At 44.9% G+C, this 11,930-nt stretch overlaps 1 protein-coding gene and 1 non-coding gene across 2 annotated transcripts; one reads left to right on the top strand and one right to left on the bottom strand.

Moving 5' to 3' along the window:
- Positions 1–320: 320 nt before the first annotated feature.
- Positions 321–3,118, bottom strand: LOC123051966 (uncharacterized). The gene is made up of 4 exons (XM_044474982.1): positions 2,756–3,118; positions 2,614–2,680; positions 2,114–2,334; positions 321–702 (listed from the first exon to the last, which is right to left on the bottom strand). The coding sequence occupies exons 1-3, from the start codon at positions 2,983–2,985 to the stop codon at positions 2,308–2,310; spliced, it is 324 nt and encodes a 107-aa protein (XP_044330917.1). The 5' UTR covers positions 2,986–3,118; the 3' UTR covers positions 321–702; positions 2,114–2,307.
- A 1,575-nt stretch (positions 3,119–4,693) lies between these two features.
- Positions 4,694–4,812, top strand: LOC123056249 (U5 spliceosomal RNA). The gene has a single exon (XR_006426682.1). It is a non-coding gene; the product is annotated as a U5 spliceosomal RNA (small nuclear RNA).
- Positions 4,813–11,930: the final 7,118 nt, after the last annotated feature.

Raw genomic sequence — 11,930 nt, 5'->3', positions numbered from 1 at the left:
ATCACACCATTCTCCTAATGATGTGATCCTGTTATCAACGACATCCAATGTCCATGGTCAGGAAACCGTAACCATCTATTGATCAACGAGCTAGTCAACTAGAGGCTTACTAGGGATATGGTGTTGTCTATGTATCCACACATGTATCTGAGTTTCCTATCAATACAATTCTAGCATGGATAATAAACGATTATCATGAACAAGGAAATATAATAATAACCAATTTATTATTGCCTCTAGGGCATATTTCCAACAATAAGCACACTAAAGTGATTTCAAAAAAATTCAGGAACAGGAAGTAGCAAAAATAGAAGTTCCCCTTGGTTAACCATATAGTGTACTGCATTAAAAATTTCCGTCCGTAAGCTTCGGATGCTTAACTGAACTTTTTATATTCTTCAGTTTCAGTTTGGTGGTCAAGCTTAATTGATGCTAGGCATTTGAGAAGCTTAACCCAACTGTATCACGTTCAAACAAAACCTAGTCCGTTACATATCTATATTGGGTATTAGATAGTAACCGCCAGCAATGTACGGGTTAATGAAATGAGCAATAAAAGTTAATGAGCAAATCATACCTCACTAAAACAAGATTTAAACTGGTCATAATTTGCAATGCCACCTATCATTTGAACACAACCTGGATGGGAAATGAAAGGAAAATGTATAGCAGAACAAATCCTCACAGGAGAGTAGTTTGAATCTACAAATGAAAATCAAGCCACAGATCAGCTAATAAAAATCGCATGTAGTAATAAAAGGAAAATGAGGAGGCAACTGCAAAGGTAGTAGATGCCTACACTAGACAGTATGCACATTGGGTATACAAAATCATAAAAAACTAAAAATATTGCAAGCATGAATAAGAAAAATGGAACACCAGTGTCAAAAACGGAACACAGTTGGAGATGAAGAAAATCGAGTTATGTAATAATTGAGTTACTGTTAAGAAGTTTCAGGTTTTTGAATTACGCAAGTAAGCTTACCTACATCAATTGTGCTCCATCAAAATACTCTTCTTGCTTCAGGAGATATAGAAATCTGATTAGTATTACACTAAAAATCATTAGAAGCAACAGATGTGACAATAAGCGCTTGCGTTAACGAACAAACATCCATGCTACAGAGACGGGACAATGAATCTGTTCTTATATGTATTTTATCAACAAAAATGTGACACTCTGTTTCCTCTTACTAACATATATGGTTTGAGCAGTGAAACCAAGCCAAAATGGGAGCACACAAAATCAATGAATAAAAAAACTCACCACTGATATGCATGCTACTGGAACTATGTTAACATGGAGAATATAACTTGCTCAAAGATAAGTTTTCATTAAGTGCAGTGTGGAATGATGTTGAAGAGGCAGGAGAAACAAAAATTGTGAGAAAATACCCGTTATGCTGACTATACCCATAAAAGGGAGAAATCATTGATAACTTCCATTGATAAGTACAAAGGTTATAACATTTATCTACTTCCAATTATCATGTCAATTTAAAAGGTATATTTGCATTTCATTTCTAGTCTAGACAAACAGTAAATGTCGGACGACGTGCTTATTTGTAACTAAACTAAATCCCCAAAATTATGAAAATGATAATAGGGAACTGGGAGCATGGTATGGACTTTGCCGCAAGTATCATAGCAGTACTACGGTAATGCTAAATGATAACAAAAGAAATATTGTAAGGAGTCAGCTTTGCTACTCAGCAAACATTATGAGACATATATTGTACGATACAGATGAATGAATAGACTGACTCGCCTTCGGTATTTGAAAATCTATCTTTAGACAGTCATCGAATAATAATTAATCCAGAGCAGTAAACTGAGGTCAGCACATCCTATTGCTATAATTTGTTAGTACTGCAAATAATGGTTTTTTCAGCAAAGTTGTACCATAGTATTGAGATTCTCTCATTTCTTAAATTAAATTTGGTTAATATTTATTAGGAGAGAATTTCTGTTAGCAATCTCAAAATTGATGTAGCTATTACAGGAGAGAATTGCTACGGTGTATACAAACATTCTAGCTGGAGAGAAATTCTGTCAGCAATCAATGCCCAGCAATAGTGGTACCAATTAATGTAGATGTAGGTACAGATTATACCTTTCTGGAGATCAGGTTAAGAGCATGACCATATTTCACATCCATGCTGCTAGTCCTTGCTGCTTCATCTCTCAGGATGCAGTATATGTACCAAGACTACACCGCTGGTGGTCATCAGAGTAGATTGAATACTTTGACATCTGCATCAGGCGCAATACTTCATGGAGATCTCTCTGGGCAACAGTTTCTGAAAATCAGCATAGATGGAGCACTGGACAGACCTGCAGCAAATCAAGCAAATTCTTTGAGATTGCAGCACTTGGCAAACAAGAAGGAATCTGTAGGTTGTGGTACCTAAGCCTAATTAGACAGGCAGACCAGCAAGCACATGAGGGAACCCAAGCTAGGTTGTAGAGTTAAAGCACATGACAAGAATAGTGACCACCATATAGGCTGCCAAAGCTTGAACCCTAGCTAATCTGGACGGCCACAACTCAGAGCAGAAAGCAAGCAAGCACATGAGGGCTACGAAATCAGGAGCGAGAGAGAGATAGGTTAACCTGGACGGGCCCGGAGCTCCTACCGTTGCCAGAACACCTCAACCCCACAGCAGCTGCTGCACCATATCTGAGAGAGAAGGAAGAAGAGGAAAGGGTGAGAACCAGAGCAGATCGGAGAGGAGGAGGAGGGGGATGAACTAACCGGAAACAGAGGCCCAGCCCGATGCGCCCCTGCAAGGCTGCACCTCGTGGCCAGCGGGAAGCGGAACCACACGTGGGGGCGAGGGAGGAGACAGAGAGGAGCCGTCCGAGTCCACCGGAGCCACGCCGGCGGCGGAGGCGGAGCACGAACCAGAGCAGCGTGGCTGCCTCGGCCTCCGTGAGCGCAAGCAGGCCGAGGAGGAAGCCCACCAGGAACCCCGCGGCAGTCATCCCGGGCGAGCTCCCGGCGGCGAAGGAGATGGCGGCGGGGTAGGGAGGCGTGCGCAGGGTCGGGTTTGGAGGGAGAGAGAGGGGCGAGGCGGGACGAAGAGAAGACGGGGCGGCGGGAGTGCGGGAGGAGGAGGCGGCTAGGTCATCCACTATGATTTATACCCTTGTGTGTGAAATGACGGAAATGCCCTCGGCGGGGCAGCGTAATTACAGGCGGTGGCAGGAACGAGACGGTAACTATTCATTGTAGCAGTAACTTTTTTTGATCCAACGGCTGATATCAACCAGGAGCGAGATCCGACGGTCCTAAACGCATCAAACAATCGATCCGACGGCCGAGAGTAGCTGAGCTCTCAGAAGCCTCAGGTTCTCCCAACTAACATAGTAGTCTGATACCGTGCGCACATCACACTAAGCAGCATACTTTAATTTTTAAAGGGTGTCTTCTCTCTGAGAGAAGGCCCCACCAAACCTGAAATTTAAAATTTGCTTCCGAATGGTGTTTTCTCCTCGTGAGAAGGCCCCAACAATCCTAATTTTCAAATTTGTGTTGTATTCTCATTTTTAGTTTTCTGAATGCGTCTGTTTTTGTTTGAGTTCCTGGTAAGCTAGTCATGCCAGAAAGATGTCATTCGGTAAGCTCCAACTGGATGGCCGCCCAGTTCAGCATTTGTCTGCGCATCCTCTCTACGGCCGAAGCAAGCAACTCATGTTGCATCTGCAGCCTAGCTGCTAGAGACAGAGTCTTCCTTGATCTATTTCACTCCCGCCGAACATGCTAATCGCTTTCTGCTAGTGGATGAAGAGAAGTGTAGTGGACTAGCTCGTGGTAATGGCAATCTAGTCTGCTATCTCGCTTTGTGAACCATGCTATCTGTGGATTTCTCTAGAGATCACCCTGGCGCATTAGCAAGACTACCGCGAAATCCCGGAAGTTGCAAAGCCAGGAAACAGGAGCTCCGCCACTTTCAACAGTAACTCCACCCATTCCGGGAGTGGAGTTGTAAAGTGGAGGTTCTCCGAACAGGGCCTATGTATCAAACTGCGTGTATTTTGTTAAAAGAAAAGACGGCCTATGAACTTTGCAACTGAGTATTCAGCGTACAAATAAAGATGACTACATATTCGTTGCTCGGTGCGATGGCTCGATATATCAGCATGTTCCACATGTACTACATAAGTACCAGCTCGATGAACAACCGGACAGATAAGAAGTTTGGTCAACAAAAAGGATGCGAACCACAAGCCTCCAACGGCACCGTGCAGAGTTGCAGACTGTCCAAGCTGAAATGCTGTCATACCACTTTCAGCTTCTGAAAATCAAGCTCATTTGGTGCAAGGTCTCGCCTATGCACTGACATCATCTGCTAGTATCAGATTCTTCCTCTTGCGTTTCAACTTGGGAACGAGACCCCGTCGATGCGTGTTCCAGGCGAATCGGGGCTGCGCTCGCAGGCAGCAAAATTTCCATGCGCAGGCCGTCGCACGATCGCGCGAAGGGCACTGCTCCTTTGGGCCACTGGCGTATGTGGGCTTTGGTTGTCCTCAACAGAAAAGAAAATGTGGGCTTTGCTGACACGGTAGGGGAGGGAGGAGCCAGGGCAGTGTAGAGATGGTTTTCGTTTAGTCCCACCTCGCCTGGCTGAGGGAGCGAGGGGAGCGAGCTGCGCTATATAAGAGCGGGTGGTGCGAGATGTCAAAGGCACGCAGCTGCGTGGTGAGCACAAAGCGAACTATTCTTTCGCCTTTTACTAAAGAATACTGTGTGCGCGCCACACTAAGCAGCATACCCTAATTTTTAGAGGGTGTCTTCTCCATGTGAGAAGGCCCCAACAATTCAGAATTTAAAACATTTTGTTAAATTTGGTCAAAACGCCTGAAAGAAAAATGGTTTGCTGTAGTTATGGTTGGTAACCAGATATGGTCAGTGGACTCGTTGTACTCCCTGGTTCTTTGTATGGGCAGTTACTGGAGACTACCAACGCCCGGAGCAGGAAGGACCGGGAGCGGTATTGCAAGGCCCAAACATGCAAAGCTAGACAGTGCGAGTGAGTATAAATCAAAAGGTTTCTCAAAAAAAGGTATAAAAAAAGAAGAAGAAACTAACCACGACAGCTGTAGCCGAAGTTCGTCTCTTCCAAGCAGTCGCCAGTCTCTTTCACACACGAACGTGCGTGAGCTGAGCGAGGTGGATTTCACATGAGGCTACGCTGCTTTCTCCTTAACATTTCACATGTGGCCCTCGTTAAACGTTGAGTCATGGCGAGGCAGTGAACCTTTTTCCATGCGAGCAAATGTCGGGGTGAAATCAGGAAGACGCGTGTTGACCTCGTTCGGGATTGTGGGAAGCAAATGTCGGGGTCGGGCGAGAGATTCCGTCAATTCGTTTAGTTAGCCCATTAACATCCTTCCATCCATCCCTGATCCCTGATGCCAAAGGATAAACTTCTCCTGAAAAGAAAAACAAGATGCAGAGAATGATGAGATGAGAAGCGCTGGGTCGCTGTCCTTTGCTTCATCAGAATTTCTAGCCACTGGCTTGGTTCGCGATCAGCTTTAAGCATAGAGAGCTTCCAATAATTGCCATTGATCTTTGGCGGTCGATTGGCCATCTCATCTTCCTTGTAAACCTCATGCAGACTCTCGATGGCCTCAAGTCAGGATAGTATAATACTAGCAGCTAGTACCATATGGTACGATCTGTAGACAAGGAAATGTAGCGCGCATGATTTTGTATGCGGCATCTCACTACAAACAACTGCCACCGAATCAAGGACGATCGGAACAACACTGACGAATCTCAAAGGTAACGTATTCTCTATGCGAGTAGTCTCCCAAAGAAAGAAAATATTGGAAGCATATGAAGCTAGCTGCACATGTCACTAGGATATCACTGCCCCCAAAATCCAAATGCGTACTGCGCGCTGCGATTAGTCCACGGCTCGAAAAAAGAAGGGGCTCATAATCGTTGATTAATGCAGCACACAGCTGGACTCGCCGTTGGCCAAGCTGGAGCCTCTTGATCCCTACGTACACACGCCATTCTTAACACCCAATCATGCTCTTATACTACATGCAGTTGCTTACTTTCAGTTGTTCATGGAGAAGGCAGGCCAGTGGCTCAATCCAATCCACATCGATCTCCCTCTCTTGCCTGCCTACTCATATGGGATTTCTTTGTGTTCTTTTGTGTATTATCAAGTCAAAGGCGTTAGAGGTGTACTTTTAACCTAACATCACAAACTAATACTATTCTTGCTTCTTGGGGATGATGCATAGATCAGCATCAAGATCCTGGAACAGTGGATTGGAGTTGAACGCCGGGGCTGCCTTTCCCAGCTGTCCTGTATAGAGGTGGTGCCTGCTGATTATTGCTCGATCTGGATCGATCCGTGCAAATAATTGTGTGCACTCATTAAACTAATAGGTCATAGGGGCATGTTAGATCGTTTCATTCTCGTAAACTATAGCTGAAGAAAGTCGAAATTTGTTCGGTTATGCATTGGGTTTCACCGATGAAACCGTACATGCCTCCCCCCAAAATATATCAAATGTGTTGGTAGTGCTTCTGCTTAGCTTTGAAGTGGGTCACGATAACCCTGTTTTTCAAAAATTATCTTGCATATTTTTCATCTGTCTAATAAACTTTCCCTGCTTTCATGGTTGATCTACCATAGTATTTTAGAAATTAAACACATCGTCTCCGGCAGATCCCGCGGGATTCGGTCAGTACTAATCTTCGATGGATATGCTTTGATTCAATCTTCGTTCGTCTGTGTTCGTGTGTTTACATGTTGGATCCTTCCGACCTATGCTTCTCTCATCCTCGACGGTTGTTGTTTTGGTGCGCTGGTCCTATTTGGTCATAGCACGGCACAAAAAGGTTTGCCCAGCTTCGGTAACAGAGGTCGATGACAATGGCACGCCTTTGGCTTGCTTCAGTTCTTGCAGTCGTCGCTAGGTGGTTTACATACCTGTATGTAATTTTAATTCCGATGTTCTTTGTACTGCCATGATAATTGATGAAAAGATTAGAAGTTTCCCCTTTTTTTACCACATCATAATTTAGCAACCCAAACCAATAGTTTTGAGGAAGACCCAATGTAATGTTTCTAAAGAAAAAAACAATCTAAACCAAAGAGGAATGCAGCAAGATCATATCGCATTCATCTGTAGACTAGTTTCAATGTATAATTGGTCATGCAGAGTTATATGATGACCCAAAGACTACAAGAAGAAGAAAACAATGGGGACTGAGGTTTGGTGTACACAGTGCCATGAGAATGTTACACTGGTAGAAAAAAGCCCTTTAGTCCCGGTTCGCAACAGCCTTTAGTCCCGACTGTGCAACCGGGACTAAATATGCGCGACTAAAGACCCCCCCTTTAGTCGCGCCTCTTACGGACCGCGACTAAAGGCTTTAGTCCCGGTTCTTGTGGCTGACCGGGACTAAAGGCCCGTCCACGTGGGCGCCCGTGGTCCGTCGGGGCGGAGGACCTTTAGTCCCGGTTCTCGTGGCCAACCGGGACTAAAGGGCTCCTCCGCAGGTTTAGGGTTTTAGCCCCCCTAAACCTGGTTTCTTTTTAGTTTGGAGTGTTTTATTTCTTTTATATTATATTTTGTGTTTTATTTTAATTTTGATAAAGTTTCAGTACACATATTTTACGCTACTATATACATGCATATGAAATTTCAAACAAGAAGAATTCAAGAGGAATATATAATATATATTCAATCTCGGGTGACCATATACAACTTCGAACAAGTTTCCATACACAATTAGGATGGATGACCATATACAACTTCGTACAAGTTTCAATCGGGTATGCATATAAATTTCTTCGTCCTCGGTATAGTGTTCTCCTTTAGGATTGATGACTTCCCTCATGAAAAATCCTGCTAATTCTTCTTGAATTGGCCGGAAGCGAGCTTCTGGACTAAGCCTCCTCCACAAGTTATCCGTCGCGTTCCGCACGCTATCTGATGCCTTCCGCTCAGTGGTGTGTCTCCGGATGTTCTCACAAACATAGTATCCACATAGATTGGTCCCCAGTGGCTGCTTATCCACATTAACTAACCTTCTGAAATCTAGCTCATGTTTGAATTCACCGACAATTTCTTCTGAGAACCGTCTCCAAACCCTACAGGGCAAAGAAAATTAAATGAATAAGGGAGTTATTAGTTACTTGATATTAGGAAATGAACGAAAGAGACCGATCGATATAGAGCTCAAATGATTGAAAATAATTACTTTTGCAGCATTTTTCTCATGTCGGCCCAACGCTTTGGATCCGAATCCATAGAGTCCATGATTAGAACTCTGGAGGTGTGAAGTTCAATATTTAGCAGAATCCAGTGGAACCTGCGGACACGTTACATGCACAGTCATGCATAACTCATCGATTAGACATACCATGCATGGAGTAAACAAAAGAGAATGGGCACAAGAGAGAAACACTCACCCAAAATGGTAAGGAAATAGAATATGACTTTTGAGTTGATGCTTTCTAAGAAACTTGTACAGGTCTTTCTCCACGTCTTCGGGGTGATGTTGTAACACATATCCATTAACGATTTGTGGGTCAATGAACCCAACATCATGGATGTTTCTTATTTTGCATTCCCAAATCTTCAATCTGCATAATAGCGTATGCAACAATATAGTTTGGACAATATATATATAGTGCAGGCAATGAAGAACGAGATGAGGTAGAAATAAATCACTTACAGAACGTAGCAACTCAGCATAGATTTGTCGAGGTCGCGCAGATTGAACAGCTGGAACAATTCACTCATATGAACTTCTACAGAGTACCGTTTGGTGTGATGCTCATCTGTAACATCCGCATAAACATATTCTTTGTCGGCCCATGTTATGAATTGCTTGTACCAACGTAGCAGATTTCGCATTTGTGGTGGTAGACTCTTTTCCCGCGCAGGCTCGACGAGAGGCCCATTCCGCACATATTGTAATGCTATCTCACATACTGGCGCATCCTCAAGGCCTAAGAAGGCACGAAGAGTCAAACCCATCTCGGACGCTTGTTTCATGGCACCCGCTACAGTCAATCCAAGTGCTGCCGCAGCTGCTATGATCTCGGGGTCCTCTTCCGGACCGGCTTTCACTATGAGCGGGGGGATCGATTGTTTCTTCTGCATCCCAAGCTGGTCAACTTGTTTCCCGCTTTTTTTACTTTCTTCTTTCTCCTCCTTCAATATTTTTGCTTGCCTACGAAGTTCATGTCCATAGTCGTCAGGCATATTCAGCTCAGCTTGGGACGGTGTCGTCAAAAAATCCTTAGCCCACTTCTTTTGCTTCTCAGTGAATACTTGCTTGGGCTCAGGCTCTTTTTTCGCCTTCATATCCGCCTTCCATTTCTCATAATCAGCAGACGCGGCCAATTTGGTTTCAGCTTCACTAAGTTCCCCAGGCCTTGGGAGGAGAGGCTTCAGTGATGGCTCCGGTACCCTTGTGGTCTTAGGTACATAAGGGTCCGGGTTAATAGTCCAGGAGCGGGTTTCCTTGCTGTCCGCCTGCTTCTGCTTCTTCGCCGGAGGTGGATTGGGGGGCGTCGTACCCGCCGGAGGAGGATTGGGGGGCGTCGTACCCGCCGGAGGTTGTGGATCGGGGGACGGCGTCGAATGGCGTGAAGGAGGTGTAGGTGAACCACCACGACCACCACCACCGCCACCACCGCCACCACCACCACCACCATCGGAGGGGGGTGGACTTGCTAGCCTTGGCGCCTCGCCTGGAAACACTATGTACTTCTTTTTTCATAGAATGAACTGGCGCTTGACATCTCCAAGTCTTCTCTCCCCTTCGGGTGTAGGTTTGTCAATCTCCAGGTCCTCAAACCCTTGGACTATGTCTTCCACCGTGACACGAGCATAGCCATATGCAATGGGGTTGTTGTGGTGGAGTGCTCCAGGTGTACAGGGTAAAGCACTGCCGCTAGCTACCTTCGTGGAAACGTTCCCCACGGGATAATGCAGATCACATTCTTTCATCTCCTTTACATCATCCACGGGGTAGTGAGGCTCCGGTGCACGAATCTCGATCATCGGTGCACTAGCACCAGGCGGGGCATCCGTGGAAGCCACGCTGCTTCTCCGCTGCTGGCTTCCACGATCCGCTTCATGATCTTCATGTGGCCCTGCAGCCGATTTTTCTTTCACTAGTTCATGCACGGTCTGCTTCAACTCATGGAGTTCCGATGCAAACTTCGTCATAAGATCTGCATCCCGGTCCGTCTTTCTCTTACGGCTTCTGTAACAGTACGGGTCATTGTCCTGGGAAAACCCTACTTTCCACGGAACTTTGCCTTTGCCTCGTACACGTCCTCCGTGTTCATCATTCCCGAGGGCTGTTGTCAGTGCGTCTTTCTCTCTGTTGAACTTGATCAAGCCCTCTTGAGCTTGGGTCATTGCGTCAATAAGGGCTTGGGTGGGAGCAAACTGTCTCTGCCGGTGAACACACACCCCTGCCTCCGGGTCTAGCGATCCCCCATGCCCGTACCACCAGCTTTTGGCCCTTGGGTCCCATCCCTCTGTACCTAGAGGGATTCCTCGCACCCTCAGGTCCTCCTCCATCTTCTGCCACCTAGGCTCCGAAAGGCGGTATCCTCCTGGCCCCATAATATGATGGAACTTTTTCTTACTCGCATTATCCTTATTTTTTTCGATATTTCCTTGAAATGCTCCGATTGCTTTTGCCTCACAAATTCTGGCCAATCATCTTTTAGTTTCTCATGTTGTCCATTGAAATCCGGAGTCTTGCCCTTGTTGACATAGTCACGAGTTAAATTTTTCTTGAAGTTCCGGAATGCTTTGCCCATCTTCTGAAGAGCGAACTCTTTAACTAGCCTCCTCCTCTGACGTCCACCCGGAACCTCGTTACCGAATTCATCGACTTTGTTGTATTCAGGAGGTAGAATGAAATGTTCCATAAGCTTTCTCCAGCAATCCTTTTTCGTTCTCTTGTCGACAAAACTGAAACCAAGACGTGCCTTCTTTGGCTCCTTCCATTCCTGGACGGTGATCGGGACGTTGTCTCTAACAACGACTCCGCATTGGTTGATAAACTTTGAGGTGTGCTGTAGGGGCTTGCCGGTTTCACTGACAAACTCAATGGCATATGTTTCTCCTGTTTTCATCGCCTTGGATTTGCCACGCTTTGTCGTACTCGATCCGGAGGGCTAAAAAAAGAAAGAGAGTCGCGCGCGTTAATACATATGTATTCACATTTCAGTAAGTTTGTATCACGAGAGGCTCTCAATGTATATATATACCTCGCCGGAGGTGGTTGCTACTTGCAATTCGAGATCGTCGGTTGTTGACGGTTGACCTCCGTCGACAATGTCCGTTCCTTCACCTTCTTGATCATCGACAATCTCTGTTCCACCGTCAAGGTTCAGATAAGAAGAGACTACATCCTCTTGTTGCTCATATTCTGAACCCGGCACATAAGGAATCTCGTTGTTGATGATGCCCATTAAATAACGTTCAGCCTCCGGATCCCTAAGCGGCTCCGTTCTATCGTCCGCCATATGTCACTCCTGCATGTAGTAAAAATTCTTTAAGTATAAAGGAATTAAAAAATAAGATTAAGGGGACATAGAGGAGGAGGAATTAAAAAATAAGATTCTTTAAGTAAAAATTCTTTTTTTCTTCTTCTTCCTTTCTTCTTCCTCTTTCTTCTTTCTTTCTTCTTCTTCCTTTCTTCTTCCTCTTTCTTCTTCTTCCTTTCTTCTTCTTCCTTTTTCCTTTCTTCTTCTTTCTTTCTTCTTCTTCCTTTCTTCTTCTTCCTTTCTTCTTTCTTTCTTCTTCTTCCTTCTTCTTTTTTCTCTCTTTCTTCTTCTTCCTTTCTTCTTCCTTTCTTCTTCTTTTTTTCTTCTTCCTTTTTCTTTCTTCTTTCTTTTGGTTTTCATTTTTTTCTTCTTCCT

The sequence above is a fragment of the Triticum aestivum genome, chromosome 2D, assembly GCF_018294505.1.
Source record: "Triticum aestivum cultivar Chinese Spring chromosome 2D, IWGSC CS RefSeq v2.1, whole genome shotgun sequence".
NCBI classification, from domain to species: Eukaryota; Viridiplantae; Streptophyta; class Magnoliopsida; order Poales; family Poaceae; genus Triticum; species Triticum aestivum.
The sequence above is the reverse complement of the archived record's forward strand: the minus strand, read 5'-3'. Positions and strand labels throughout refer to the sequence as shown.